General features: G+C 43.1%; 1 protein-coding gene across 2 annotated transcripts; it reads left to right on the top strand.

Annotated features, from left to right (window-relative positions):
* Positions 1 to 8,220: 8,220 nt before the first annotated feature.
* Positions 8,221 to 24,876, top strand: LOC129712265 (uncharacterized). 2 transcript variants are annotated; one of them, XM_055660558.1, is made up of 7 exons: positions 8,221 to 8,360; positions 12,469 to 12,531; positions 14,893 to 14,904; positions 16,275 to 16,418; positions 17,846 to 17,872; positions 20,904 to 21,055; positions 24,095 to 24,876. In XM_055660558.1, exons 2-7 carry the CDS (start codon positions 12,480 to 12,482, stop codon positions 24,320 to 24,322), a joined length of 615 nt encoding a protein of 204 aa, XP_055516533.1. In that variant the 5' UTR covers positions 8,221 to 8,360; positions 12,469 to 12,479; the 3' UTR covers positions 24,323 to 24,876. The 2 variants fall into 2 exon arrangements, with proteins under 2 accessions (XP_055516533.1, XP_055516534.1); XM_055660559.1 differs by lacking the exon at positions 8,221 to 8,360 and adding an exon at positions 8,523 to 8,856.
* The last annotated feature ends 1,479 nt before the right edge of the window (positions 24,877 to 26,355 follow it).

The raw sequence follows: 26,355 nt of genomic DNA, 5'->3' as shown, positions 1-26,355 counted from the left end.
CTGAGACCAACGTTGGAGCTGCCGGCTTTGCTTGGGACGAGGCAGGAAGATCCTCATGGGAGGTGTGTACGATCCTTCTGCCCTTTGCGGATCTGAGGCTTTCTTTTCATGTTATTGAGGGATAAAACTTCCATTTCAAGTCCATTTAATTATAGCTTCTATAAGGTATTGAGGCCAGTTCTTTGGCTATATTTAAGAGGGAGTTAGATGTGGCCCTTGTGGCTAAAGGGATCAGGGGGTATGGAGAGAAGGCAGGTACAGGATACTGAGTTGGATGATCAGCCATGATCATATTGAATGGCGGTGCAGGCTCGAAGGGCCGAATGCCTACTCCTGCACCTAATTTCTATGGCTGATCTATCTCTCCCTCTGAGCCCCATACTCCTGCCTTCTCCCCATAACCCCTGACACCCATACTAAGCAGGAATTTATCTATCTGTGCCTTAAAAATATCCACTGACTTGACCTCCACAGCCGTCTGTGGCAAAGAATCCCACAGATTCACCACCCTCTGACTACAGAAATTCCTGTTAAGGCCCAAATCAAAACAGCGCAAGGGGCCATCTAGTCGACTGTTTATCAATGGCATTATATTCCATAAGCAATTGAAGCAATTGACTACTATCTACCTCATTGGTGACCCTCGGACTATCCTTGATCAGACATTACCTTGCTCTAAACGTTATTTCCTTATCACTGTAAATGGGTCGATTTGTCGCGCAACAAAAGCATTTTCATGACAACAAACTAAACTAATCTAAGCTGAACTTCCCTCTCCCTGAAGCCATTGGGACTGGTGACACCAGACTTGGGACCCCAAAGGCCTGTTGTAATTGAGTCACTGCGCCCATTGTGGCCATGTTTAGCAGCTGGGAACGTTGTCTAACTTGGTGCGAATGTGCTTTCTTTAGCCGATCCACAGTGGAAGCTGAATGCAAAGAGTCAAAAGGAAGTATTTGTCGAGTTGTGCCGGGGTGCAGAAGGTCAGTGATGTGGATGTTTCAAGAGTGGCGGCAGCTGTAACCTCCAGATGCAGTGTTTGTGCTCGCTCAGTGTAAATGGACCCATTGTATGTGGGGGGATAACATCAGCTCTGGAGCCAGAGCAGCGTAGAGCCAGCGCAGAGGAGATGAAGCACTGAAACACTGATATCATCGTATTATCGACAATCCGCTCTGATACGATACGATAGAACTTTATCCCAGAAGGGAAATTGATCTCCCAACAGTCTTAAAAACACAAAATACATGAAACAAGAAATGATAGTGATGAGTGGAAAGGATTGGGAGGGGGGGGGGGGGGGGGGGGGGGGGGGGGGGGGAGGCTCAGTCAGTCTCCCCCAGGACAGAAGGGGGAGGACATGTACAGTTTGATAGCCATATAGAAAAAGGATCCCAAAAATGCTGGAGAAACTCAGCGGGTGCAGCAGCATCTATGGAGCGAAGGAAATAGGTAACGTTTCGGGCCGAAACCCTTCTTCAGACTGGCCTTCTTCAGACTTTTTTTATTTTATTTTTATTTTTTTTAAATTTATTATTTATTCCGAACAAGTAAAGACATTAAAGACATTAATAGTAACAAAATCGAAATTATCAAACAATTGGACATTACAATCAATATTTACAAGCAATGAAAAGAACAAAAAGCAAATTTCCAATGTCCAACTCTGTGTCTGTACAAGCTCGAAAAGGAGTGAGAAGAAGAATAACTTATTAAATCTCACCCCTTTTCCCCAACACTTCTACCATATTTAAGAATCAATTAATTAATAATAATCATCGTATGATTAGAAGAAGGATCTCCTGTGGCGTTGGTTCTGTGCTGCATCTTGGTGGAACCAGCTTGTCACTGAAGGGCCTTTGCGATGGGGTGAAGGGTGAAGGATGAGAGACGGGATGGAGGGTCTTTGCCGCGAAACATTAAGTCTCTTTCACTTTCCACAGATGCTGCTTGACCCGCTGAGAGTCCCTGGCATTTTCTGCTTGTGTTTCAGGTTGGGAAGAGGCCCAGTCACCTTAATGTGGAAAGGGGTGCCCTCTGGAGGTGGCGTAGTGAAGGATGTATAGAAACATGAAATGGAGACACTAGAGTCGACAGATATGCTGGAATCTGGAGCAAAAATGTAACGTCAGGAGGAACTCAGTGGGTGGATCAGTGCTTGTGGATGGAAAACATTTGTGGACGTTTCACAAAATACCCAGTTCAATTTTTCAAGACATTGACACCCTTCACCGAATTCTTACAAGGATAGTATGGCAGAACATAACTTTGGATTTAAATCCAACTATGGGTGGGGGGGGGGGGGGGGGGGGGACGAGAGGCAAGTATATCTCCACTCTCTTATATCTCTCTTGTTCTTTCTCTTTTCTTTTCCCTTATTTTCAAAGTTACAAAGTTAAAATTGAAGCTGTACAATAACTGTATAATTTTATATGCCGGTTGATTTATTCTTGCACAACTGACAGGCCTCAGTCTCACCACTCCAGCATCAATGGGCAGCGCAGAGGCATAGTAGCAGAGTTGCTGCCTCACAGCGCCAGAGACACGGGTTCGATCCTGACTACGGCAGCTGTCTGTACAGAGTTTGTACGTTCATCCTGTGACCCACGTGGGTTTTCTCCGGGTGCTCTGGTTTCCTCCCACACTCCAAAGACGTACAGGTTTTTAGATTAATTGGCTTTGGTAAAAATTGTAAATTGTCCCTAGTGTGTGTAGGATAGTGTCAGTGTGCGTGGATCGCTGGTGGGCAGAAGGGCCTGTTTCCGCGCTGTATCTCTCTAAACTAAACTAGTGTGTGAACGGGCGATCGCTGGTGGGCGCTGACTCGGTGGGCAGAAGGACCTGTTTCCGCGCTGTATCTCGAAACAAAACTAAACTAAACTCAATGAATTCTTCTTTTCTTTCAGCGGAAACAACGACTCGACTGACAATGACAATGACATTAAGTTGAATTGAATTGAATTGAATTGAAAAAAAAATAAAAGAAATCACATGTATAAATTCATTTGTAGGATAAATGACTCTAAAAATGTAATTATTGTGGCCTTGTCAAACATAAGGGTTAGCACTACACGCTACGAATCCCAGTTGTGGAGACACTATCGTTGTCTAGTTGTAGGACATTGATTATTCTTTTAATCTAGATTTTTAACTCATGTATTGTGTTTTTTTTAATATATAATTTATGATGCTTTTATAAGCGATAGACTAAGATTTAATATGTACTTTATGTTTTTTTTTAAAATATGCAATGCATTTGCCCCTCCTCTGTAGGTATAGACAAAAGGTGCAGGAGGAGGCCATTCAGCCCTTCGGTCTGCAGCAGCATCTATGGAGCGAAGGAAATCCAGGCAAAGTTCCTGCCTTCTCACCATATCCCCTGAAACGCTATCTTTAAGGAAATAGGCAACTCTTTCGGCATCCAGACAACCTGCCTATTTCCTTCGCTCCATAGATGCTGCTGCACCACACAACGTCTGAGTTTCTCCAGCATTTTTTCGGGCCGAAACCCTTCTTCAGTGCATTTTTATGTAATGTTGCCCCTTGTCTGGACCTCAAGTCCATCCCTAATAGTCTTATTATGTTTCATAAGATTATCATTATTCTGATTATGTGGATTACAATTCATATCAGTAGCCTCTGGATTCACAAAAAGCACAATAGAATGCTTGCATGGTCAGAAAGGCAGCATCTCTGGAGAGAAGGAATATAGTGACGTTTTGAGTCCAGGGTTCTTCAGACTGAACCCATCTTCAGATTGGAAAGGGAAATGTGATCCCAACACAGGAAACATATAAGAATAATGGGGGAGTCCAGAACGGGGGCATTTAGGACTGATGGGTCGGCCATTTAGACTGAGATGAGGAAAAAACATTTTCACCAAGAGAGTTGTGAATTTGTGTAATTCTCTGCCTCAGAAGGCAGTGGAGGCCGATTCACTGGATACGTTCAAAAGAGAGTTAGATAGGGCTCTTCGGGCTAGCAGAATAGTAAGATTAAACGAGAACTTACCAGTTTGAAGTTTGATCTTTATTTTATGAGGAGTTACGATGAGGGATTACGTGAAGAACCCGCCAGCACGCGTGCGCGACATTCTTCAAAGCAGCGATGTGGAATCACAGAAAATAGTAATTGAAGTAAACATAGTAAAGACAAGGAGAACTAAGATACCAGTTGACCTTTATAATTGAGGGCGGGAGCGGAGGGCATGTAATCCCTCATCGTAACTCCTCATAAAATAAAGATCAAACTTCAAACTGGTAAGTTCTCGTTTAATCTTACTATTTTACTTCGGAGTCACGTGAGTGACTACGTGAAGATTTTAAAGCTCTGTGATTTCAAGCCGTGGAACAGTCCATGCTTCACTCACTGCCGAAGTCATTCAAGGGAGGAAGTATGTTATTGTATTCAGACATGCATCCAATTCAGGCAATAACAATTTATTTTAACAAAATAATCCTCCCCAGGGCTAAATATATTGCAGAATTCCAACTTGATTCTGCAATACCGCAGGTTTGGTTATTGGCTTATTATAAAGAATTGGAAGGTTTTTCTCTAGACCATCCTGCTGTTTCCAGGATATGGTCCATAGGCACTTCCTTGTCTCTAGCTGCCGGTGTTGCTGTTGCCCTTGTGGATAGAAACTTAAGATGTCAGTATCCACCCCAGCAGCTCCCAAGCCTGTCTGAGCCATCTAGCGATGGTAGTGCTGATACCCGGCCATTAGGCTGTTTATGGCTGCCCATAGTGCTAATTTACTTCCTCTTAAGTTTTAGTAGTTTTAAGGTATAATAAAAGGTGTGTCATTACACATAGTCGGGTGTCAGTTGGGTATATCTGGAATTCCAAATGTTGTCCTGATGATCATCGTCTATCTTGTTTAACAAGCTCTAATATGTGAAGTTATCTTTTATGGAGATGCCATCATTTATCCCAGTCTCAGTTTATGTAGAAACTGGACCCCTAGAGATGAGACCAGTACTATCAGCATACTGTTTTTAAATGTCAGTCCCCCCCCCCAGGGACAGGGACATTGCTGGTGCCCCTAGCAATGTTAGTACAACACTGACGTCCCATATCTGGGAGTACTTCCCTCTAGGAGGGTTGGTGTTGAAATAATCCTCATAAGTTTGACAACTAGAGGGTGAGATCCCATGGAGAGTTGTCGTGGCGCCTGCCACCAACAAGCTGACAGGGCACTCTTGTATAATTATAGTACTGCAGCTCAGTCCTTCATCTACATGAAGGCTGGATAGGAATTCCCAGGACGTTGGTGATTGTCGCTGTATTATACGCTACACCAGCCCTTGTTGATTCTTGATAGGCCGCCGTGATCACGCTCATGGTCCTGTCCGCCAGCCCGGATCTAGCATGGTGGACTATGGTTCAGAAACTATGTCCGAGACCACAGGGATCCATGGCTGTGTAGGCCAATCAGGTACTTTCAAGACACTTGATGTTGAGTCCATATGTGTTTTTGCTTCGGATCCGACTGATGAAGCAGGAGGGAAAAACATTGTAAACAATTATTCCGCATTAAGTGAGTAACGTCCATTGCTGCTGCCCCAAGTGTGGTTCACAAGCGGCATATGTTGGTAACTGGTGATTGGGTCTAGATGCAAATGGATCGATATCTGGTGTCCCTCTTTTGGTAATATCAGCAACTTTTTTGTGGCCCAACAGCCATTCGATGTTGTCATTGAATTTTCATGACCTGGTGTGTGCCTCAGTATTACTTACCTGGTAGGTAAGTTTGCTAATAGTCAACTATGTATGTTAACACACCATAGCCAAATATATTGGCCAGATTGACACATGGTATCGATCTTTTCTCCCATATGATTAATATATGCCACCACTGTGATATTATCAATTTGTAGGCGGACATGCAGATGGTGCATTGTTAGCAGTAGGCTTTTAGACCATAAAACGCACCCAACACCAGTGTTTTTAGTAATTAATTATTTTGTAGGTTTATCCAAGTCTGCTTTACTCTTTGGCAATGTTACAGACATATGGATAACGTTAATTGTAAATCCCAGAAATTCCAGTTGTGGATGCCGTCGACTTAGATTTATCTGGATGGAGATGACCCCAGAGTTTCACCCTATGTTTGGTAGCTAAAACTGCTGATTTAGCAAGATCAGGGTTTTTTCCCCACAATTGATATATCATCAAGATATGCCATGACAATATGTTTTTGTTTCTAATATTGCCAAGGCCCGTTTTAATATCTTGGTGAAAAGTCTTGGGGCTGAAGTTAGACCATTAGGCAGCGCTATGCCCTGCCATAGTTGCCCCATCCAGATAAATTTTGGGTGTCGACAACGATCCCTCCATGTCTCCCAAAACAAGTGTAATATTCCCCCTGTTAGTACAGGTCATACACCTTTATGTTCTGGAAGGAACCAGATCCACCTACTTACCTGGTTGCCGGTGGTACGTCCCTTTCTTCAATTTCTGCCTCTTCTGCGGAAGAGGCGCCGGAGTGCGGGGTTGGCACATTTTCCATGAGGGTCGCTCTGGGCCTTGGCCTGAAAGGACCTTCATGGTGCTGCGCGGCCCTCATGCTTTCACCTGCTGGTGGTTGCATAGGGGTGCTGTCGTTGCTGATGACGCTGTTATGAGCCCGACGGCTTTAATCTCTTTGTCGAGCTTTTCTCTGTACCATCGTCTGGGCGAGCAACCAATCATATGCCCGCTGTCAGAAGTTTTGAAATCTTCTGTAGTTTGACCTCCTGGGTTTTTGTGCCAGTCCCACTGTACAACCCAGATCGCATTGTTTGCTGCAGGCATTTTTAAAACGAAGTAAATTTCACAGGAGGCCTATACTTCTGCGTAATTTTGTTGCCTGCTCCTGCAGAAGATGGAAGTACAGGTAGTCGATGCTGGCCGCCAGCTTGGTCTGTAATGGTACTTTTCGTTGATCTGTAATTTTGGTGATCACTCCCAGTAGCTCCTTAGGATTCTGCACCCCCTGCACACTGTCGTTTTCTTCAGCCACGTCCCCTTCTTCCGGACCAGCCCAGCCCTGGTCCACAACGCATTCCTCTATCGAGGGAGATGCATTGTTTTACAGCCCTCGATAAGGTGCTGTTGTGGGAGTGAGAAGACTCCCATAGTGAGCTTGCTCCATCTCCCAGGGCAAGTCACGGGCGGACCTCTGCTGCACTCGGGCAGCGCGCCCCTTCGGCCGGACTCAGATGAGTATGATCGGCCGGGCTGAATCCTGCTGGGCTTTGCCTCCAGCCTGCTGCGCTGCTTTGAGCTGTACGACTCATGGCGCTGGATTCAGCTTGGAGTCGGTAAGTGGACCTTAGTAACCCCTTCTGGCCGGACCGACTCCTGCCTGCCTGCCTGCAGACCGCTGCGTTGTTTCCAGGTATACAGCTGGCTCAGCCTGCGCCGGTGGTACCCGGCTATCGGCTGCCGGGACCTACCTGGCTCTCCGCAGCCTGCGTTCCTGGAACAGCTGGTAACTCGGGGCTGGTGGCTGTCGGCTGCCGGGACCTTCCTAGTTCCCCGCAGCCTTGCGGTTCCTGGATCCGCTGGTGGCCAAAGATCCTATAGCATATAAGATCTTTGCTGGTGGCTGTCGGCTGTCGGGACCTACCCGGTTCCTGACAGCCTGCGTTCCTGGAACCGCTGGACGTTTAGAGTTGCCGGCTGCCGGGACCTACCTGGTTCCCCGCGGCAGCCTGCGGTCCAGGTCCGTTTTCTCTTCACCTTGTCCAACTCACGTGACTCCGAAGTAAAATCAAGGGATATGGGGAGGAGGCAGGAATGTGGATGATCAGCCATGATCACATTGAATGGCTCAAAGGACCGAATGGCCTACTTCTGCACCTATTGTCAATGTATATATGTATGTATCTGACCTAATCTGTAGATTCTTGCCCAATCTCCGGCGAATTCTATGTTATTTTTGGATTTCCAAGAAGGGTGGGACATTTATTTCGCCTTCCATCACAGTGAGGAATGTGGAGAAGTCGCTGTAGTGAATGTTAAAATGTATTTTGTGTGTGTTCCGTTGCTTTTTATTGGTATGACTGAATGTTGCAAAACATACTTGGCGAATAAAGTAGGATTCTGATTCTGATTTCCAGCGTAATGTTCCCCGGTCTGCAATGAAAGGTGAGACATGTGGTCCTGCACAAAGATCCTATAGCAGAGCTCTGCTATAAGATCTTTGGTCCTGCACGTCCAGCAGATGGCAGTGACGCTTGTTGGCAGAGGTGACCACTGAAGCGGTGCGGGGGTGGAATCTTGTTTACAATGGGCAGATTCTTGGAATAAATAGATTGCTCTAAGACGGGGTGCGCTCAGTGGCGAGAGGACACGCAACTGTTAGACCCTCAGAGGTAGGTAACTTTAACCTGACGGCGATCATTTTGACTTCCAAATAGGAGCGGTTTTTAAAATTCTTCTAAAGAACAGTATGTGGTTGTTTCCTTGCTGCTGAAGGGAATGAATTGGAAAGCAGTGACGTGTTAAACTTGTGATAGACACAAAATGCTGGAGTAGCCCAGCGGGTTAGACAGCATCTCTAGGGGAAAATGAATAGGTGACGTTTCGGGTCGAGACCCTTCTTCGGTGTGAAACAGTCCATTCCTTCTCTCCAGAGATGCTGCCTGGCTGACCCGCTGAGTTACTCCAGCATTTGGTGTCTATCTTTGTGACAGTCATGAGTTAGCCCACACGTGGATTGCAGACACGTTTCTATACAGTGGACAGGTCCGCTCCGGGTTGCGAGCAGTCCCGTATAGATGGAGGCGGCTTAGAGAGAGCGGCTGGCTGGACTGTGGGCATCTTCTGCCGGGTGAGAACTCTGTCGGAGGCGATGCCTGGTTATTTGAGGTAGGAACGGAGCGTTGCTTATTGTATTGCGACATGGATTACAGCATGAATACAGAGCGAGCTAAGCATAGCAAAAGTTGCAAGAATAGCCACCTTGAATGTGTTGTGATTTACTCAGAACACGCTGAGACTTGTATCGGCGCGGGTTCTCAATCCTCAATGGCTGGTGGAGGTTATGACTCTTTACTGAAGAACAGACACAGAGTGCTGGAGTAGCTCAGTGGGTCAGGCAACATTTCTGGAGAAACGGAATAGGTGTCGTTTTGGGTAGAGAACCTCCCTCAGTTCGTCTTTTGTGTCTATCTTTGGTTTAAACCAACATCTGCAGTTCCCTCTGACGCAGTAGACTGATGAATTGGGTGAATGATTTTTGGAAACAATCGGCAATAGGTGCAGGAGTAGGCCATTTGGCCCTTCGAGCCAGCACCACCATTCAATGCGATCATGGCTGATCATCCCCAATCAGTACCCCGTTCCTGCCTTCTCCCCATATTCCCTGGCTCCGCTATTTTTAAGAGCCCTATCTAGCTCTCACTTGAAAGCATCCAGAGAACCTGCCTCCACCGCCCTCTGAGGCAGAGAATTCCAGAGACTCACCACTCTCTGTGAGAAAAAATGTTTCCTCGTCTCAGTTCTAAATGGCTTACCCCTTATTCTTAAACAAACTTCAACATGTGGTAACAGTTGTGGAACACCTGTGTACAGGAGCAACTAGTATCGCCGCGCACATTTCACGACTACACTGGGATGTTTGCAAGATATCTAAATAACGAATGACATTCATTGTTATTGCATCGACTGTCCACTTTAACATTGATTCAGCTCTCCAGCATCTTCTGAGATCATTATAACATTTAAAATAGACACAAAGCGCTAGAGTAACTCAGTGGGACAGGCAGCATCTCTGGAGAAATGGAATAAGTGACATTTTGGGTCAAGTCCCTTCTTCAGACTGAGAGTCAGGGGAAAAGGAAAAACATCATGCATTACGATTAGGGTAATCCTCGCCCTAACCCTAAGTCTCCAACTGCAGGTAAACTGTTCTCTCATGCTAGTGTCCCTTTCTCTGGCTTGCTGATGGTCAGTACTTATGCTCCTTGTCCTCTGGTCACCTGATCTACTGTGCTTTCTTGTACCTTACTGCCCACAGCTCTGCTTTGAAAACTGCAAAGCCCTCCACCTGCCCATCCAGATGTGAGGAAGGGTTCTATTGCATCCGATGTGGCCTCCTTTACATCGGTGAGACCCAGTGTAGACTCGGCGACAGTTTTACTAAACACTTGCGCTCAGTCCACCAAGGCCAACTGGATCTCCCAATTGCTAGTAATTTTAACCGCCTTTTATCCGTTCCTCTACTGACCCAGGTTATTGACGGACTCCGCCTGAAACGCTAAGTTACTCCAGCACTTTTGTGTCTTTTCTTTGTGTCCTGCGGATTGGTCAGTGACCAGAAACATTGACTGGGTTCTCGTTCCGCAGATGTTGGTTAACTGGTTGAGTTCTTCCAGCATTTCTGTTTTTTTTATTTTCAGCTCGAGATCAAAACCTAAGGCTAGAAATTCCACCTTCATTTGCATCATAATTGCAGCTAGCAGAAAGTAATCACAGATAGTATTGGGCGGGTCTGTGCAACTTCCTGTTTTGCATCCTCCATGTTATGCAATAATACACCTGAAGGCCATTATATGTACAGTCACACCTAGCTGATATACATCTTGGCATCATGCTAATCACAAAGTGCTGGAGTAACTCAGCGGCTCAGGCAGCATCTCTGGAGGAAAAGAGTGGCTGGTGTTTTGGGTCGGGATCCTTCTTCATACCACAGATCAGTTCGATTGGCATCATGAATCATGCAAATATGACCTTGGGGCACGTGCAACAAGTTATTAGAGGGTTAGAGCCTGAATCACAACTTTCATTAAATGGAACCCTAATTTATTGGGACAAAGTGCAATGTGCCTGACTGTTCCCAGATAAGCTCTGACAAGAAGTTTGTCTTCGTAATCACTGCTGAACAGTCTCTGGGACCTGTTTAAGAAGGAACTGCAGATGCTGGAAAAATCGAAGGTAGATAAAATTGCTGGAGAAACTCAGCGGATGAGGCAGCATCTATGGAGCGAAGGAATAGGTGACGTTTCGGGTCGAGACCCTTCTTCTGACTGATGAAGGAATAGGTGACGTTTCGGGTCGAGACCCTTCTTCTGACTGAAGGGTCCCGGAAGGGTCGACCCGAAACGTTACCTATTCCTTCGCTCCACAGATGCTGGAGAAACTCAGTGGGTGAGGCAGCATCTATGGAGCGAAGGAATAGGTGACGTTTCGGGTCGAGACCACTCTTCAGTCTCAGGGACCTGATAAACCTCATAAAAAGAAGTGGCGAGTGTGATAACTGAAGGGTTTAATTTCCCAAGGTTCCCTGGATTTAAAAGGTTCCACTAGATTGGTAAATAGCAAATGTCCTTCCTTCGTTCGAACATGGAGGGAGAGAGGAAGGATGCATCTGCTAACCACTTAGGACCACACAAGTTAGGGGCTATTATTGATGACGTTGGAGCAGAGCGTGAAGAAAAAATTCCAGGCCATTGGGTTTTTTTGAGAAGGAAATCATGTCTGATCAGTGGTAAGGTGTAACCCTGGGAAGATTTGATCAACAGGAAATTAACAACAGGTATAAATGGGTATTTTTTCTAGTTGGCGAGATAGAGGTCATAGCGGACCGCAGGGCATGTTGTTGTGACCACAGTGTATGTCAATGTCTTGACCACAGGCACAAAAGGGATGTTTGTTCAATTTGTTGATGGCACCTCCAGTTCAAATTCCATTTGGAATATTTTGGAGGACCAAGAAACCAATTGTCTATTATATATATGCATAGATATATATATGCCATTTATTGTCACTATACATGTACAGTGAAACTGAAAGCTGCTCGTACTCAGTGCATACATACAATTTAGCACAAAAAAAAAAACAAGAAACAGAAAAAAAACAAAAAACAGAAGGGAGATGGGGGGGGGACATATATACATATATCATATATACATATATACAGATGGAAGTCCGTGTTGGGCGGTGTAGTCAGTGCATGTGTGAATTTGAATTTATGGTAGATATAATTCTCGGAAAGCAACTATTCCTGAGTGTTTGTGTGGTCTTCCAATGTAACTTGGTCTACTCACTTCATATGTTTTAATAATACCCTCCTTAAGTATTGAGATTAGAGGATTGAAATATCACTCAAAGGTTGGCGAGGTCTAGGAATTAAATCTGAGTCAATCAAGTACTTAAAGAGAAGGGGGGGGGGGGGGAATCCATTGATCGAGAGATAACAATCAATGAGGCAGAAAGGTTAAAAAAAAAGTGACAAAAAAAACCAAAATCTCACCTTTTTAAAAGGTCAAAACATTAGTTCATCAGAATGCAAAAAACAAGTCGCACATACAATTTAACTTTCTTCAAGAGATGTTTTTTTGAAAGTTTGGGATCTGGCATCAGTCGTGAGCCAGCATTTATTGAGTATTTTCTGTTTTAAATTGGGTAAATAAAATTAAGCCATGCTTAAACTTTTCCTTTCATAACCATGTAGTATTCTTCTGTCTTTTATCTTGCAAGAATCAGCAACAATGCAGAAAATGAGGCTAGTTGAGTTCATGGATGGTGTCTTGTGGTTTGAAGGTAAGCTCGATTTAGTCAGTCACAATTAGTTACTGGAGCCTGGGAACAGGTTTGTGGGTGAATGTGTGGGAAGGTCACACTCGATCTGATCCAGCCTGGAATGCCCATGTACATCAAAGGCACTCTCGGCTGCAGTAGGAAGTGAAGAGTCAAGCTTGTTTTATTGTCATATGTCCCAGATAGGACAATGAAATTCTTGAAATGAAATGAGAGCAAAGATTCAGCCGAGGATTCGAGTCATGATATCATTTCTGGGAGATTTTGGCAAATGGAGCATATTCCAAAGCACTGAATACTTTTGAAGCATGGTTATTTTTCTTTTGGTGGAATCACAACAGCAGAGGTAGAACTCCGGTTCCATCCTGACCTCGGGTGCTGTCTTTATGGAGTTTGCACGTTCTCCTCGTGACCACATAGGTTTTCTCTGGGAGTTCCGGTTTCCCCCCACATTCCAAAGACGTACAGGTTTGTAGGTTAATTGGCTTTGGTAATGAATTGTAAAATATCCCTATTGTGTAGGATAGTGCTAATGTACGGGATGATTGCTGGTCGGCATGGACTCGATGGGCCGAAGGGCCTGTTTCCCCGTTGTTTCACTAAACTAAACTAATAAACACCAGCATAACCATGTGGAGTAGCCTGTTTTTGTACCATATCTTAATGTGTTAGTCAGACCTACCCATGTCCTATTGAAGTGCACTTCCCATTATTATCATGCTTATTATTACCAATTAATTTAATGATCAAGCATTTCGATTAGATTAGATTAGACTTTATTAATCCCCTTATTCAGGGGAAATTCAGATGTCCTTGCAGCACACTAATAAAAATACAACAAAGTATTCATGAAGAAATTCAACAACAAACATAAAACATCCCCCCACAGTGATTCCCACTGTGGGGGAAGGCACAAAGTTCAGTCCCCATCCTCCTGTCCACCCATTTCACACGGTACCTTCTCCTTCTTGTGTATGGCGTGCACAGCCTAAAGTTGTAGGTCAACTTGTTCTATTTGATCTTATTTGATTGTGCACGCCAGGTTGATTGCATTTGTTGCAATCTTCCCACCCCCACGCAATACCTAATCACAGGCCTTTCGAAAATCTAAATGCACAACATGCATGGACGTTTTCAGAGTTGCAGTATTTCCACATATCCTCGGCATGAACTGTGAACTTTCTGACTTGGAGCACAAGATCGTGGTTCGAAAGCCAAGTTGAAATATTTGCTAAGTCAAGCAAGAAATTTGGTCTGAGCAATTTAACTGAGCGTTATCTCCATGCAATGTTTGTTTATTGAAGGGAAGGATTTTGATTGCCTTTTTTAATTTACTCCGGATGTGAGCTTAACTGGCTCGACAACAGGGAACAATTCAAATTTTCTATGGAATACACTGACTCCAAATAGGTTGATGTCAGACGTGCACATAGTACTGCCACACACAGATACAAACTGTTTCATGAAGTAGAGAGCTACAGAGAGGAGGAGCCGTTGGCAATGTATAGGTAGCTTTCTTTTATACCTGTTTTATAATTTACCAATATACTGTAAAAACCTGAACACCACAGGGGATTCTTTTTCCTTGTGGCTATCAAACTGTACAACTGCTCCCCCTTCTGTTGTGGGGTAGACTGATCACCCCCCCCCCCCCCCCCCCCCCCCCCCCCCCCCCCCCCTCACCTCTTTGCACATCCCCAGTCCTGGACTATCCACTCGTCCCTTTAATTTCCCATATCTTGCTGTGTTTTATGACTGTTGACAGACTCATTTCCCTCCTGCGATAAATAATGTTCTATCCTATCGTTATCTAAGTGAGGTGAAATTGGCTAAGATTCACAACCCAGAGAATCTAATTAGCTAGAGAGTGGTCCTGACCTCCCATCTACCTCATTGGAGACCTTTGAACTTTCTTTGATTCAACTTTATGGTCAATATTTTATCTAGCACTAAATGTTATACCCTTTATCTGTAGGTGTATTCAGGATTGTATTCTGGAATAGTCTTTTTCACTGGAGAGCTATTGAAAGCTTTTCACTTTTCACTTTAAGCTGTTGGGCTGTAAGCTTGTGGGCCGAATGGCCTGCTTCCCACTGAATCTCTAAAGCTATTGAAAGCTTTTCACTGTACCTCGGTACTCATGACAAAAATAAACAAAACTGAAATCGACTCTTTTTATAAGCTTATTCATATTAAGTAAATATTAAAACTAATATATTCTGTGTAGTGCTTTTGATTACTAGATATTAGGAAACAACAATTTTTGTGTTCCGACTTGAACCGTGTGCTCATAACTAATTTTTAATCGATTGGTTAATGTTTTGTTAATTCTTTCTCTCTCTTTCCCTTACATCAAACATCTAGAAGTACTAGAAGGTAAGATATGAAATATTTCAGATATTCAAATCTTAATGAGAATCTATTCATTAATCCATCCCATAACATTGCTCAGAAATATAATTTCCTCATCCCTATTTAAAGTTTCCTTTTAGTACTTTTTCACTGTCGTTGCTGCGCCTTTAAATTTATTCTAAATTGTTTGGGAAATAAATTCAATTTTTACATTGGGTTTTACCTACCTTGAGATGTCTCAAATCTCTTCACATTGAACCTGAAGCAAAATTATGGTTAACATGGAGGAGGCACAGCAGCCAGATGGACCTCTGAGAGCTCCCGCAGACAACGTTGTGGTATCAATGGCCAGATATTCTTTGATAAAATGGGGGTTTCATGATGTGCCCTCCTGTCCTCTCCTCTTGATCCCATCATTGCTCTTTGGGCCTATTATCAGCCGATAGTTCTTCACACCTGACCTGATAATTGTCAGCTGGCAGACATTTATTTCTATTACTAACAACCAAATCCTTCAATTACTTAAAAACAAAACAATTCAGTTCTGTTTAATGCTCCTTGTTTTCCCGCTGTCCTGGGTGTCACTGCAGAGAAGTCCTATTGATTAATGTTTACCACCTAGAGATGCCAGTGCAATCAAGAAATTAAATGTGTTGCCTGAGTGGTGCAGCGGTAGAGTTGCTGCCTCACAGCGCCACAGATACGGGTTCGATCCTGACTACGGGTGCTGTCTGTGCAGAGTTTGTACGTTCTCCCCATGGCCTGCTTGGGTTTTCTCCTGGATCTCCAGTTTCCTCCCACATTCCAAAGAGGTATAGCTTTGTCGGTTAATTGGCTCGGAATAAATGCAAATTGTGTGTGTGTGTGTGTAGGATAGTGCTAGTGTACAGGGAACGCTGGTCGGCACAGACTCGTGGGCCGAATGGCCTGCTTCCCACTGGATCTCTAAACTAAACTAAAGTATGACTGAAATGACTCTTTGTCTGTTGTAAAAATGTTCAAACTCTATCGAGTAGACGAGAAGTCCAACCCCTGGCCTATGAACGGCAAGCCTTGGCTATCTCTTAGCCAAAAATATTATTTCCTTATCTGGCCATTTTTGCATGAAGATTCTGTTTATTGTCTATGTGTAGCGGCACTTGTGAAGATGGCTCACTACCAGGCTCCTGATCTGCTGTAGTTCATGTGGTGAAGAAAATCTCATGAGGCAACGGCAGATGAATCTCCTGATCAGCGTAGTACATGACTTGGATGAGAGAGTGTTGTTCTGTCTACTTGAATCCTATGGGATGGAGCTCGCAAGTTTGGGTGAATTTCTGTTGAAGGTTACAAGAGAGGTGGTTTGGCAAATTGCTGTCCGTGAAACTGTTTTGATGCAGTTTATTTTGGTTTAGATTACGCAGAAGACTGTTTGGAGTTTTCCCACAAGGACACGGTGATTTTGCGGGACAGGCAGCAATACGTTTTGATCGTCCTGAATGAAGGAAAAACTAAAGTAGGCTGCTTCAAAGACATGAACAAAAAACAATTAAAAGAAGGTATTGCTTCTTATTTATTATTAAAAAATAAAAGGTTGGACTACTCTGAGCATTGCACTCATGGGTCTGCTTAAAATGTGATTTTTCATTCTTAAAGCAACACAAATATAGGAATGGATAACTGAAAAATCTCTGGCTTAGTGAAAACAAAATTTGAGAGGGTGGTGGGAATATGGAATGAGCTGACCGAGGAGGTAGTTGAGGCAGATACTACAGCAGCATTTAAAATATATTTGAACAGGTGCATGGATAGGAAAGGTTTAGAGGGATACGGGCCAAATATGGGCAAATGTGAGCAGCTTTGATGGGTCAGCATGGATGAGTTGGGTTGAAGAGTGTGTTTCCACACTATGAACCTATGACAAAGTATGCAGGGATTTATCCTGAGGCTCAACATGTGATGTTGTATTCAGTTTCCTCAGATAACTTGTGTTACCATTCTATGTCATCCTAACCCTTAGGATATGGTCTATGCCGCAATCCTCCACTTTAAATATCGGGGTAGTCTAACTATATTTTAATTTACCCTCATGCTGATCTCAGTCATGAGAAACAAAATGCTTTCAACATCATATTACACATATTCAATTCATCCCTTCATTATGTCTACTGTATTAAAAACAGCTCCAATTCCCAGTCTTTCTTTCTATTTTGTCCAACCAGGCTGTTTCCTTGCAAATTAATATTTAACTGCAAAACATGATCAGAACCTCTGTTCATATTAACTAAGCTTTAAGCAGAGCAAGAATTTCCAGATCTGTGCCTGTGAGTGTATGAGTTTCTTTGCTAATTTTCCAATCATCATCATTTTCATCAGTGATAGATGAATTAGGCCATTTGGCCCTTCGAGTCTACTCCGCCATTCAATCGCAGCTGATCTATCTTTCCCTGTCAACTCCAATCACCTGCCTTCTCCCCACAACCCCTGCCACCCGCACTAATCAAGAATCTGTTAACCTTCTCCCTCAAGAATCTCTCAATCTCCACCTTAAAAATATCCATTGACTTGGCCTCCACAGCCGTCTGTGGCAATGAGTTCCAGGTTCACCACCCTCTGTCTAAAGAAATTCCTCCTCATCTTCTTCCTAAAGGAAAGTCCTTTTATTCTGAGGCCAAGGTATCTAATTCTAGACTCTCCCACACTTGTGGAAACATCCTCTCCACATCCACTCTATGCAGGCCTTTCACTATTCAGTAAGTTTCAATGAGGTTGCCCCTCATCCTTCTAAAATGCATTGATACTTTATTGTAATCTGTGTTTGATTGTGTTTACTCATAGACAAAGTTGGGCTAATTTCTTCATCAAATTTCCTTCTAAATATTACGGCACAAATACGCATTTTTACAATTTATTTTTGGTAAAACATATTCTTTTGTGATTCTTAATTATGCACTGAATGTGTTTTTTTTATTTTCTTCCTGTCCAGCAAAGAGGATTGACAACTCAAAGAGCGGTAAGATTTGAACTGTTTGTATCTATATACAAGTTACAATTGTACAATCTGTGCTGGATCTCCAGTGATGAAGAGCTTTCTTCTAACATTTAAGATGTTCCTTTTAACTGGGTAACCGATCTGTTTAAATCTGTAACTAATTATTTTGACAATCTTCCTCACCCTCCACAATTTCACAAATTTTGGTCTCATCTGCAACTAACCAACCCACCCACATTTATATCTAATTCATTCATATATAGTGCACACAGCAGAGGTCCCAGCACAGATCCCTGTGGAACACGTCTAGTCATAGGCTTCTAGTCAAGATGGTAGCGTTCCACTACTCCCCTCTGTCATCTGAGGGTAAACCAGTTCTGAAGTCAAACTATCGCATAATAATGCATATGAATCTTGTGGATCAGCCTATCAAAAGGAACTTTATTAAGTTCCTTTACTAAAATTTATTTTACGGGGATCGCTGGTTGGCACGGACCCGTTGGGCCGAAGGGCCTGTTTCCGCGCTGTATCTCTAATGAACATTGGTTCAAAGCAATGGTCACCTTTGTAGACAGTGGGAACCACAAAGAAACATGGAAGCAGGCCAAAGCTATTTCATTTACATTCATAGATATTGTGGATGGTCAGGGATACAAGTCCATACACTCCATGATCTTTAACACCACAGGTTAATCAAATTCATCCTCCGATATATGAAGTTTGACCTTGCATCAGTTTCCAAATGTACTGCCTACCTGTAGAAGTGGCTTCTAACTCCACACCAACAAGTCTATCAACTACAATACTTTGTCCTGACCTTATTAAGCAGTGGCAATGGTTTCTTGTCACCTGCTGCTTCAAAGATCTTTTATTCCGAAATTGGAGTTTTGGATTGCAGGAGTTGTAGGATTCCTATAACAACCTTTTTAGCGAAACGGGGACATGACAAAATATTGATAGTTATGTATGTTTGGCGAGGGGAATTATACCAGTGAACCAATGTCTGGAAGCAAAAAATTAAAAATGCAGATTTTTAAAATCTGAAATGAAATTTGAATATATTCAGCCAGCAGGGGACACAGAACTAATGTATCAGCTTGAGGCCTTCAGATGAAATTGCATATATTTCAAACACTGAATGTTTCTCTTTCTAAATGCTGCTGGTTGATTACAGCACAGTTAATAAAGGTTACCGGGCTACTCAGCTTGGGCACGTTAGGCTTCTGCCAACGGTGACGTCTACTTCAATGCCCATCACACCACATCCTGTAAACTTTTGAGAATTGACGTAACTATTAAAATGACTGTGACCATGTTTACTTTTAGACTTTAGAGATACAGCGTGGGAACAGGCCCTAAGGCCCACCGAGTCCATGCCGACCAGCCATTACCCTGGCCATTAACACTATCCTACACACTAGAGACAATTTTTATTTTTTATTTTTACCGAAGCCAATCGACCTACAGACGTCTTTGGAATGTGGGAGGTATCCGGAGCACCCGGAGAAAACCCACAGGGTCACAGGGAGATGGTACAAACTCCGTACAGATGGTACCTGTGGTCAGGATCGGTATCTGGGTCTCTGGCACTGTAAGGCAGCAGCTCTACCTGCTGCGCCACCGTGCCGCTCCCACTAATAAAAACCAGAAGGAATAAACCCAGAAAATAACCTTTCAGTGAGCTTTAACAACCCTTTAGCTCCCTTTAGTGGTTGGGGAAATCCCTCGCGCTTGTTTGCAGGTGACCAGCTGGCTGACTTGAGTGGGATCCTAGAGTGACACTAACATTATGTGATAGCATCATCTGCCTCAAATGTGATGTTCTGACAGATGATTCTTGTGCACATGCCATTGCTGTCTCCAAAATGTCATCTGGTTAATTCTCAGGGTGGCGGGACAGATGTATAAGGAAATAATGGGTCGACTGGGCTTGTTATCACTGGAATTTAGAAGGATGAAAGGGGATCTTATAGAAACATATAACATTCTTAAAGGATTGGACAGGCTAGATGCTGGAAAAATGTACCCCATGTTGGGGGAGTCCAGAACCAGGGGGTCACAGTTTAAGAATAAGGTGTAGGCCATTTAGGACTGAGATGAGGGAAAACGTTTTCAACAGAGAGTTGTGAATCTGTGGAATTCTCTGCCACAGAAGGCAGTGGAGGCCAATTGATTAGATGTTTTCAAGTGTTAGAATTAGCTCTTAGGGCTAACGGAATCAAGGGATAAAGAAAAAGTAGGAACGGGGTACTGATTTTGGGTGATCAGCCATGATCATACTGAATGGCGGTGCTGTCTCAAAGGGCTGAATGGCCTACTCCTGTACCTATTGTCTATGTTTCTGTGTTTCTCTGTGAGTATTTACAAGGTTGCCACACAGACCAGTTTGCACCCTCGTGGATGGCAGTGATGGGCACAATTTCCTTCCCTTATTTACAAAGTGAAGGATCATGCATGCTAGTTTTATAAACAATATTACTTGTTCCAACAGCTTCAACAATTTAATTATATACACTTCCCTCACCCATAGCAATACCCCAATAAGTCCGTGCCATGTAATTAGAATCTAAATTACACACAGTAGCTGAAACATCACTCACTTGTGTTAAATCACCAAATAGTTGGCGTGTTTAAAGAATTTTCAACACACCAACTTATAGCGGTGTATAAAATCATTGGAGGGATAGATAGAGTAGATGCACAGAGTCTCTTGCCCAGAGTAGGTGAATCAAGGGCGACAGGACATAAGTTTATGGTGAAGGGGAAAAGATTTAATAGGAATCTGAGGGGAAACTTTTTCACACAAAGTGCGGTGGGTGTTTGGAACGAGCTGCTAGAGGAGGTTGTTGAGACTGGGACTATCCCAATGTTTATGAAACAGTTAGGTACATGGATAGGACAGGTTTGGAGGGATATGGGCCTGACACGGGCAGGTGGACAAGGGTAGCTGGGACATGTTGGCCAGTGTGGGCAAGTTGGGACGAGGGGCCTGTTTCCACACTGTATCACTCTATGACTAATTAATGCCACACATTTCAATTCTCTTTTGTAGGTGTTGTATTCGACCTCATTTCTTATCAGCCAACTGACTGTGAAACTGATTGTATATACAACGATTGTCTGAGTCCAGTTAGTTTTGTTCTCCAAAGCAATTCGATGAAGTATCAGATGTCATGCAGCAAGGCAAAGACTATCGAGTTTCTGGTAGGTGCACTCCCAATATAGTGGCTTCATATTCCTCTACAGCAAACAGAATCGCTCAAACGATATCCTCTCATTGATATAGATTGCAAAGGCACTGTAAAATCTCGGTCTGCTTCAACACCAGCTTTGGGTTACAAGGCAGGAATACAATACACTCAATGGCTTCAGGTTAGGCTGTGTGGAGACTGTGACAACAATGTCAAGTGTTCAAGTATGGACCAGTCTGATTGACTTGCGTAGTGGTGATCACATTTTTCACATCTGCAGCATGCGACTGCATTGTCCCACGAGCTTCAAATTGAACCATGCTTTCCAACATAGAATATCCAACATATCTGCGCTCCGTATCAGAGTCCAGACAATGGTGGCAAACCAAGACGCACTAATAGGTAGAGGGGAAATCTTGCACCTTAAGACTTGAAGATAGACACACAATGTAAACAAGATACAAGATACAAGATAAATGTAATTGTCACGTGTGCCAGATGGCACAGTGAAATGAATTCCCATACAGCCATACAATAAAAATAAACAGGACTCAACACACTATAGAATATATTATAAAAGATGCAAAAGAATATGTGTGTTATGATTGTGTTTATAATTTGTTTGGTTGTTTTGTTGTTTGTCTTTTGCACAAAAGTCCGCGAGCATTGCCACTTTCATTTCACTGCACATCTCGTATGTGTATGTGACAAATAAACTTGACTTGACTTGACTAGACAATGCTGGAGTACCTCAGCGGGTCAGGAGGCGTCTCTGGAAAAAAGGACTAGTTGATGTTTCAGGTCGAGACTCTTCTTCAGGGACTGAAGACTTCAGAATCTGAAGGTCACCTATTCCCTTTTTCCAGTGATGCTTCCTGACCCGCTGAGTTACTCCAGCATTTTGTGTCTATCTTCAGTGTAAATGGTGGAAACCAGTTTCTTCCTACACCTGAAGGTCTGATGAGGCTTACAATCATTTATTGATCACAGTCATGTTTAGTGTAACATTTATTCAGCGCACATGGAGGTTGATAATTGACAATACGAGAAGCCACATTAACCAGGGCTTCAGTCTTTCCACATCCTTTCCCATTCCTGCCCTTGGCTGAAGATCATCTCTTCCACGAGGTGATGTTTAAGATGCAGGAAAAATCGAAGGTTGACAGAAATGCTGGACAAACTCAGCGGATTGAGGCAGCATCTATGGAGCGAAGGAATAGGCGACTTTTCGTGTCGAGACCCTTCTTCGGACCCTTTCATCGAAACGTCGCCTGTGTCTTCGCCTCATAGATGCTGCCTCACCCACTGAGTTTCTCCAGCGTTATTGTCTTCCACGAGGTCAAACTCGCTTTAACTGAAGGTAAAGTTTATATTTTGGTTAAAAAACAATCCTGTCAAACTAAATCCCCTTCTCCCCACTCCCACCATTCTGCCAGTTATCCTTTATCTATGGTCCTGCAGTTGTTGATCTCTTTGCCATGGAAACTCCCCCATGGTTTTGTGCATCTTGATAAAATCTACCCTGGGTTGTCTCCGATTCACTATCGCAGTGTTGACAAAGAACGTGTACATCTCTGTAATCTCTACAGTGCTATGACTTCCTCTCTGTAGCATCGTCAATTACATTGTATTCAGACCTTCATCTGTGACTTAGTAAAGTTTTATATAAATATTTCTGGTATGCATTCTCTGCCTTTGTTGTATGTTGCATGTTGTAGCTCACTCACATGCCACCTTGACCTATTTATCTACCTGCATCGTTATCTTCATCCATCACCTTTGCCTTAGTTCGATGCCTTTGTTCCTCCTTAATTCCTAGAGCGTGTAATAGAGCTTGTTTTGTTTTATTGTTTATCTCGGCAACCATTGAAGCGGGCAACAAGTATTCTTTATTGAACTTGGCATACTCCCAACAAACCACAATCAGTACAATCAGTTTTATAAAGTACTATACACTTGCACATGAATACATTACAGCGGTACTTTCCAAATCTTTTTACGTCCAAATTGTTCACCCACGTGACCTAATGTAAAGTTCTCCAGTCTATGGACTTGTGCTTATTTAAAGAGTGGGGATATGGGTCCATATTTAACATCCTGTGAGTTACAATCTACACTTTGAAAGCCAAGTTGTTGCAATACGCTGTTATTTTCCCTCGCACTCGCTCCGTTCAGTTTCGCTTGTCACTTTCCAAACTTCAATCTCACTATCAACTATGCTACTGATCTGAAGAAATGGCTTGACCCGAAACGTTGCCTATTTCCTTCGCTCCATAGATGCTGCCTCACCCGCTGAGTCTCTCCAGCATTTTATGTCTGCCTTCGATTTTCCAGCATCTGCAGTTCCTTCTTAAACATGCTACAGGTACTGATCTTTATCATCTGCAAACTTTCTTAATGATGGCTCTTGCATTTACGTCAAAGTCATTCATATATTAGGGACATGACCACTGCATAACATTTCCATTCACCAACATATCCGTCGAGTATGAGACTTGGGTATTTCCAAGTGCTTCAATATCTTAGGTAGACAAAAGTGCCGGAGAAACTCAGCGGGTGCCGCAGCATCTATGGAGCGAAGGAAATAGGCAACGTTTCGGCCTGAAACCCGGAAGGAAATAGGCAACGTTTCGGGCCGAAACCCTTCCGGGTTTCGGCCCGAAACGTTGCCTATTTCCTTCGCTCCATAGATGCTGCTGCACTCGCTGAGTTTCTCCGGCACTTTTGTCTACCTTCGATTTTCCAGCATCTGCAGTTCCTTCTTAAATGCTTCAATATCTTTCTATAATACATAACTTGACATCCCCAATGGGATGACATCCTATAAAATGTAACATTACATCTCTGTTTACTGTCCTTCAAATCTACCATAGCACTCTCCATGGCCTTATTGACTGGCATTGTTGTGCTGCTAATTTAGGATTCTGTTCACCTGGTTCCTTGGCTTTCCTATCCTACACACTCGCTCTGTGTAAGCATTTTTTTGTTGTTAAAAAGCAGGATAGTTTTTCTTGGATGCTTTATGACAACTGTTGCAATATTTTTTAATTAGGAGATGAAAACTTCGGAGGAAGATACCGTGGATGCAAAGCAATGCAACCTCATATTCTACAAGAGAAGAGTCAATGACCAGTATTCAATGTTTGAATCTATGTTGGCACAGAATCACTACCTCTGCACAGAATTTGAAAATGGACTCTATAAATTAGGGTTGAAGGAGGTCCAGACCAAAATCGATGAAACGGCACAGATAGAAGTGTCAGGGTGTGAGTCAAAATAGTTTGGGGTATTTGGACAACCCTTCCAAAAGGCAATTGACAAATGTATTTCTAAACCTAGAACAAAAGACCAGATCCTCTCACACGCATCCCAGTCCAGAGGAATAGTCTCGACCAAAAACATCGACTCATTTCCCACAAAAGATGCTGCCAGCCCTGCTGAGTTCCAACAGCAGTTGGACTTTTGGCTCGGGATTCCAGCATCTGCCGTCTTTTGTATCTCAATGAGAGAGCGTGGATAGTTTTCCCTGCTTTTTGTAACTTAAGCTTTAAGTGTGCCTTGCATTCCCTCATGCTATGATGAGAGAGAAACACATTTGAAGAAAGCATTTGCTTTTAGTTTTTTAGGGTTGTGGGAGTAGATGATGTGAATTGAGCAGCCCCTGCAGGTTACAGACGGTGTTCCCATTCAGCAGCTGTTCTCCTTGGTGTTCTAGGTCCCAACGTTTGGTCTCAGCCTGCATGAAGAACTGCAGACTATTTATTTAACTTCAATGTTATATCTTTGCAATAAATGGTGTACCCATTATCCTTTATATGTGCACTGTGGACAGCTTGATTGGATTCATGTGTAGTCATTTATCTGTCCTCCATATCTTGCTCCTTGGTGAAAACAGCAAAGTATTAATTTAGTATATAGTCTCCGTCCCCAGACTCCAGGCACAAGTTCCCTCCTTTATCATCAAGCAGTCCTACATTCTCCCTAGTTATTCTCTTGTTTTTGATATAGGTATTTAAAAGCTTTGGGATTTTCTTTAATTGACTCTCCAAAGCCATGTTGTGGCTCCTTTTGGCCCTTGTAATCACCTGCTCGAGTTCTTTCCTCCATTTTCTATTATATTCATCAATGGCCCTGTCTGATTCCAACCTCTTAAACCTTGCACGCACTTCATTTTCCTTGTTGATCAAATTTAAAACCTCTTTGGTCCTCGAAGGTTCCCTTTCTTTGCCATCCTTGTCCCTCCTTCTTACTGGAATTCATCCAGCCAAGGGCAGAGTATTCAATGCACTCCTGACTCATGCCTTGTGACTCTTTGAAATAGGTGTCAGACATCATAAGCACCCAACCAATGTACCTTCTCCGTTAGTAAGCGTATTTATATGTCGGGTCCACTATGAGATTTCACTTTGCAGTGACCCTCAGTATTTTCAAGTCTCAACCATGTAGTTATTGCAATGGCAAAGGTAGGTGGAGTTCGTAGTTCCACCACAAGGCTATGCTTGCTATATCTGTTCTTGTTGGTTATGCCACAACCCTCAGGAGATTGATGGCATAGGCAGAAAATGACTCATTCGCCCAAAGTATGAAGGACACTTGAGGTATAAGGTAACTTGAGCTGTCTTTGGGATGGATTAGTTGTGTCTGCCTCAATGGCATTTGAACATGGGTGAAGAAACCACCCTAAAAACCCTAATTGCAGCATAGAATTAATAGAGTGAAAATGACATAAATGAAATAACATTTTACGCTTTTTACGAGGTTTCAAAGAGTTTTGTTTGAGTGGATTCTTTATATAAAATAAACTTGACTTTGAGGGAAATATCCTTGCAATCGATACCTTTTCTGACCTCAGCGGTTTCTGATCAAGATGAAAGACGAGGTAGAAATGGTTTAATTTGCATCTGTTTACCATCTGTACCAAAGATTAATATTACAATAAAGTTCTGGATGCAAGATAAACCATTTTGAACAGTAAGGTAGACAAAAATGCTGGAGAAACTCAGCGGGTGAGGCAGCATCTATGGAGCGAAGGAATCGGTGATGTCACCTAGTCCTTCGCTCCATAGATGCTGCCTCACCCGCTGAAGTTCGCCAGCATTTTTATCAACCTTCGATTTTTCCAGCATCTGCAGTTCCTTCTTAAACATTTTGAACAGTAATCTCACTTGTGCATCATGAACATTATTGAAGTTGCCAGAATGTGCAATGACTCATCTGTGGTAAAGAAACTTAAATTGGAGGACGAGATTGATATGAACTTGCACTGATTGTAACCTGCTGTTATTCAGGTCACCGCGTGGGCATTGGTGACAA

Source organism: Leucoraja erinacea, chromosome 32 (assembly GCF_028641065.1).
Source record: "Leucoraja erinacea ecotype New England chromosome 32, Leri_hhj_1, whole genome shotgun sequence".
NCBI classification, from domain to species: domain Eukaryota; kingdom Metazoa; phylum Chordata; class Chondrichthyes; order Rajiformes; family Rajidae; genus Leucoraja; species Leucoraja erinaceus.
The sequence above is the reverse complement of the archived record's forward strand: the minus strand, read 5'-3'. Positions and strand labels throughout refer to the sequence as shown.

Coding starts and splice junctions, on each gene's coding strand:
- LOC129712265 (XM_055660558.1), top strand. CDS start 12,480: ATGCAGAAAATGAGGCTAGTTGAGTTCATGGATGGTGTCTTGTGGTTT. Junction 17,873..20,903: donor GATTGACAACTCAAAGAGCG/GTAAGATTTGAA, acceptor TCTCTTTTGTAG/GTGTTGTATTCGACCTCATT. Junction 21,056..24,094: donor CAAAGACTATCGAGTTTCTG/GTAGGTGCACTC, acceptor TTTTTTAATTAG/GAGATGAAAACTTCGGAGGA.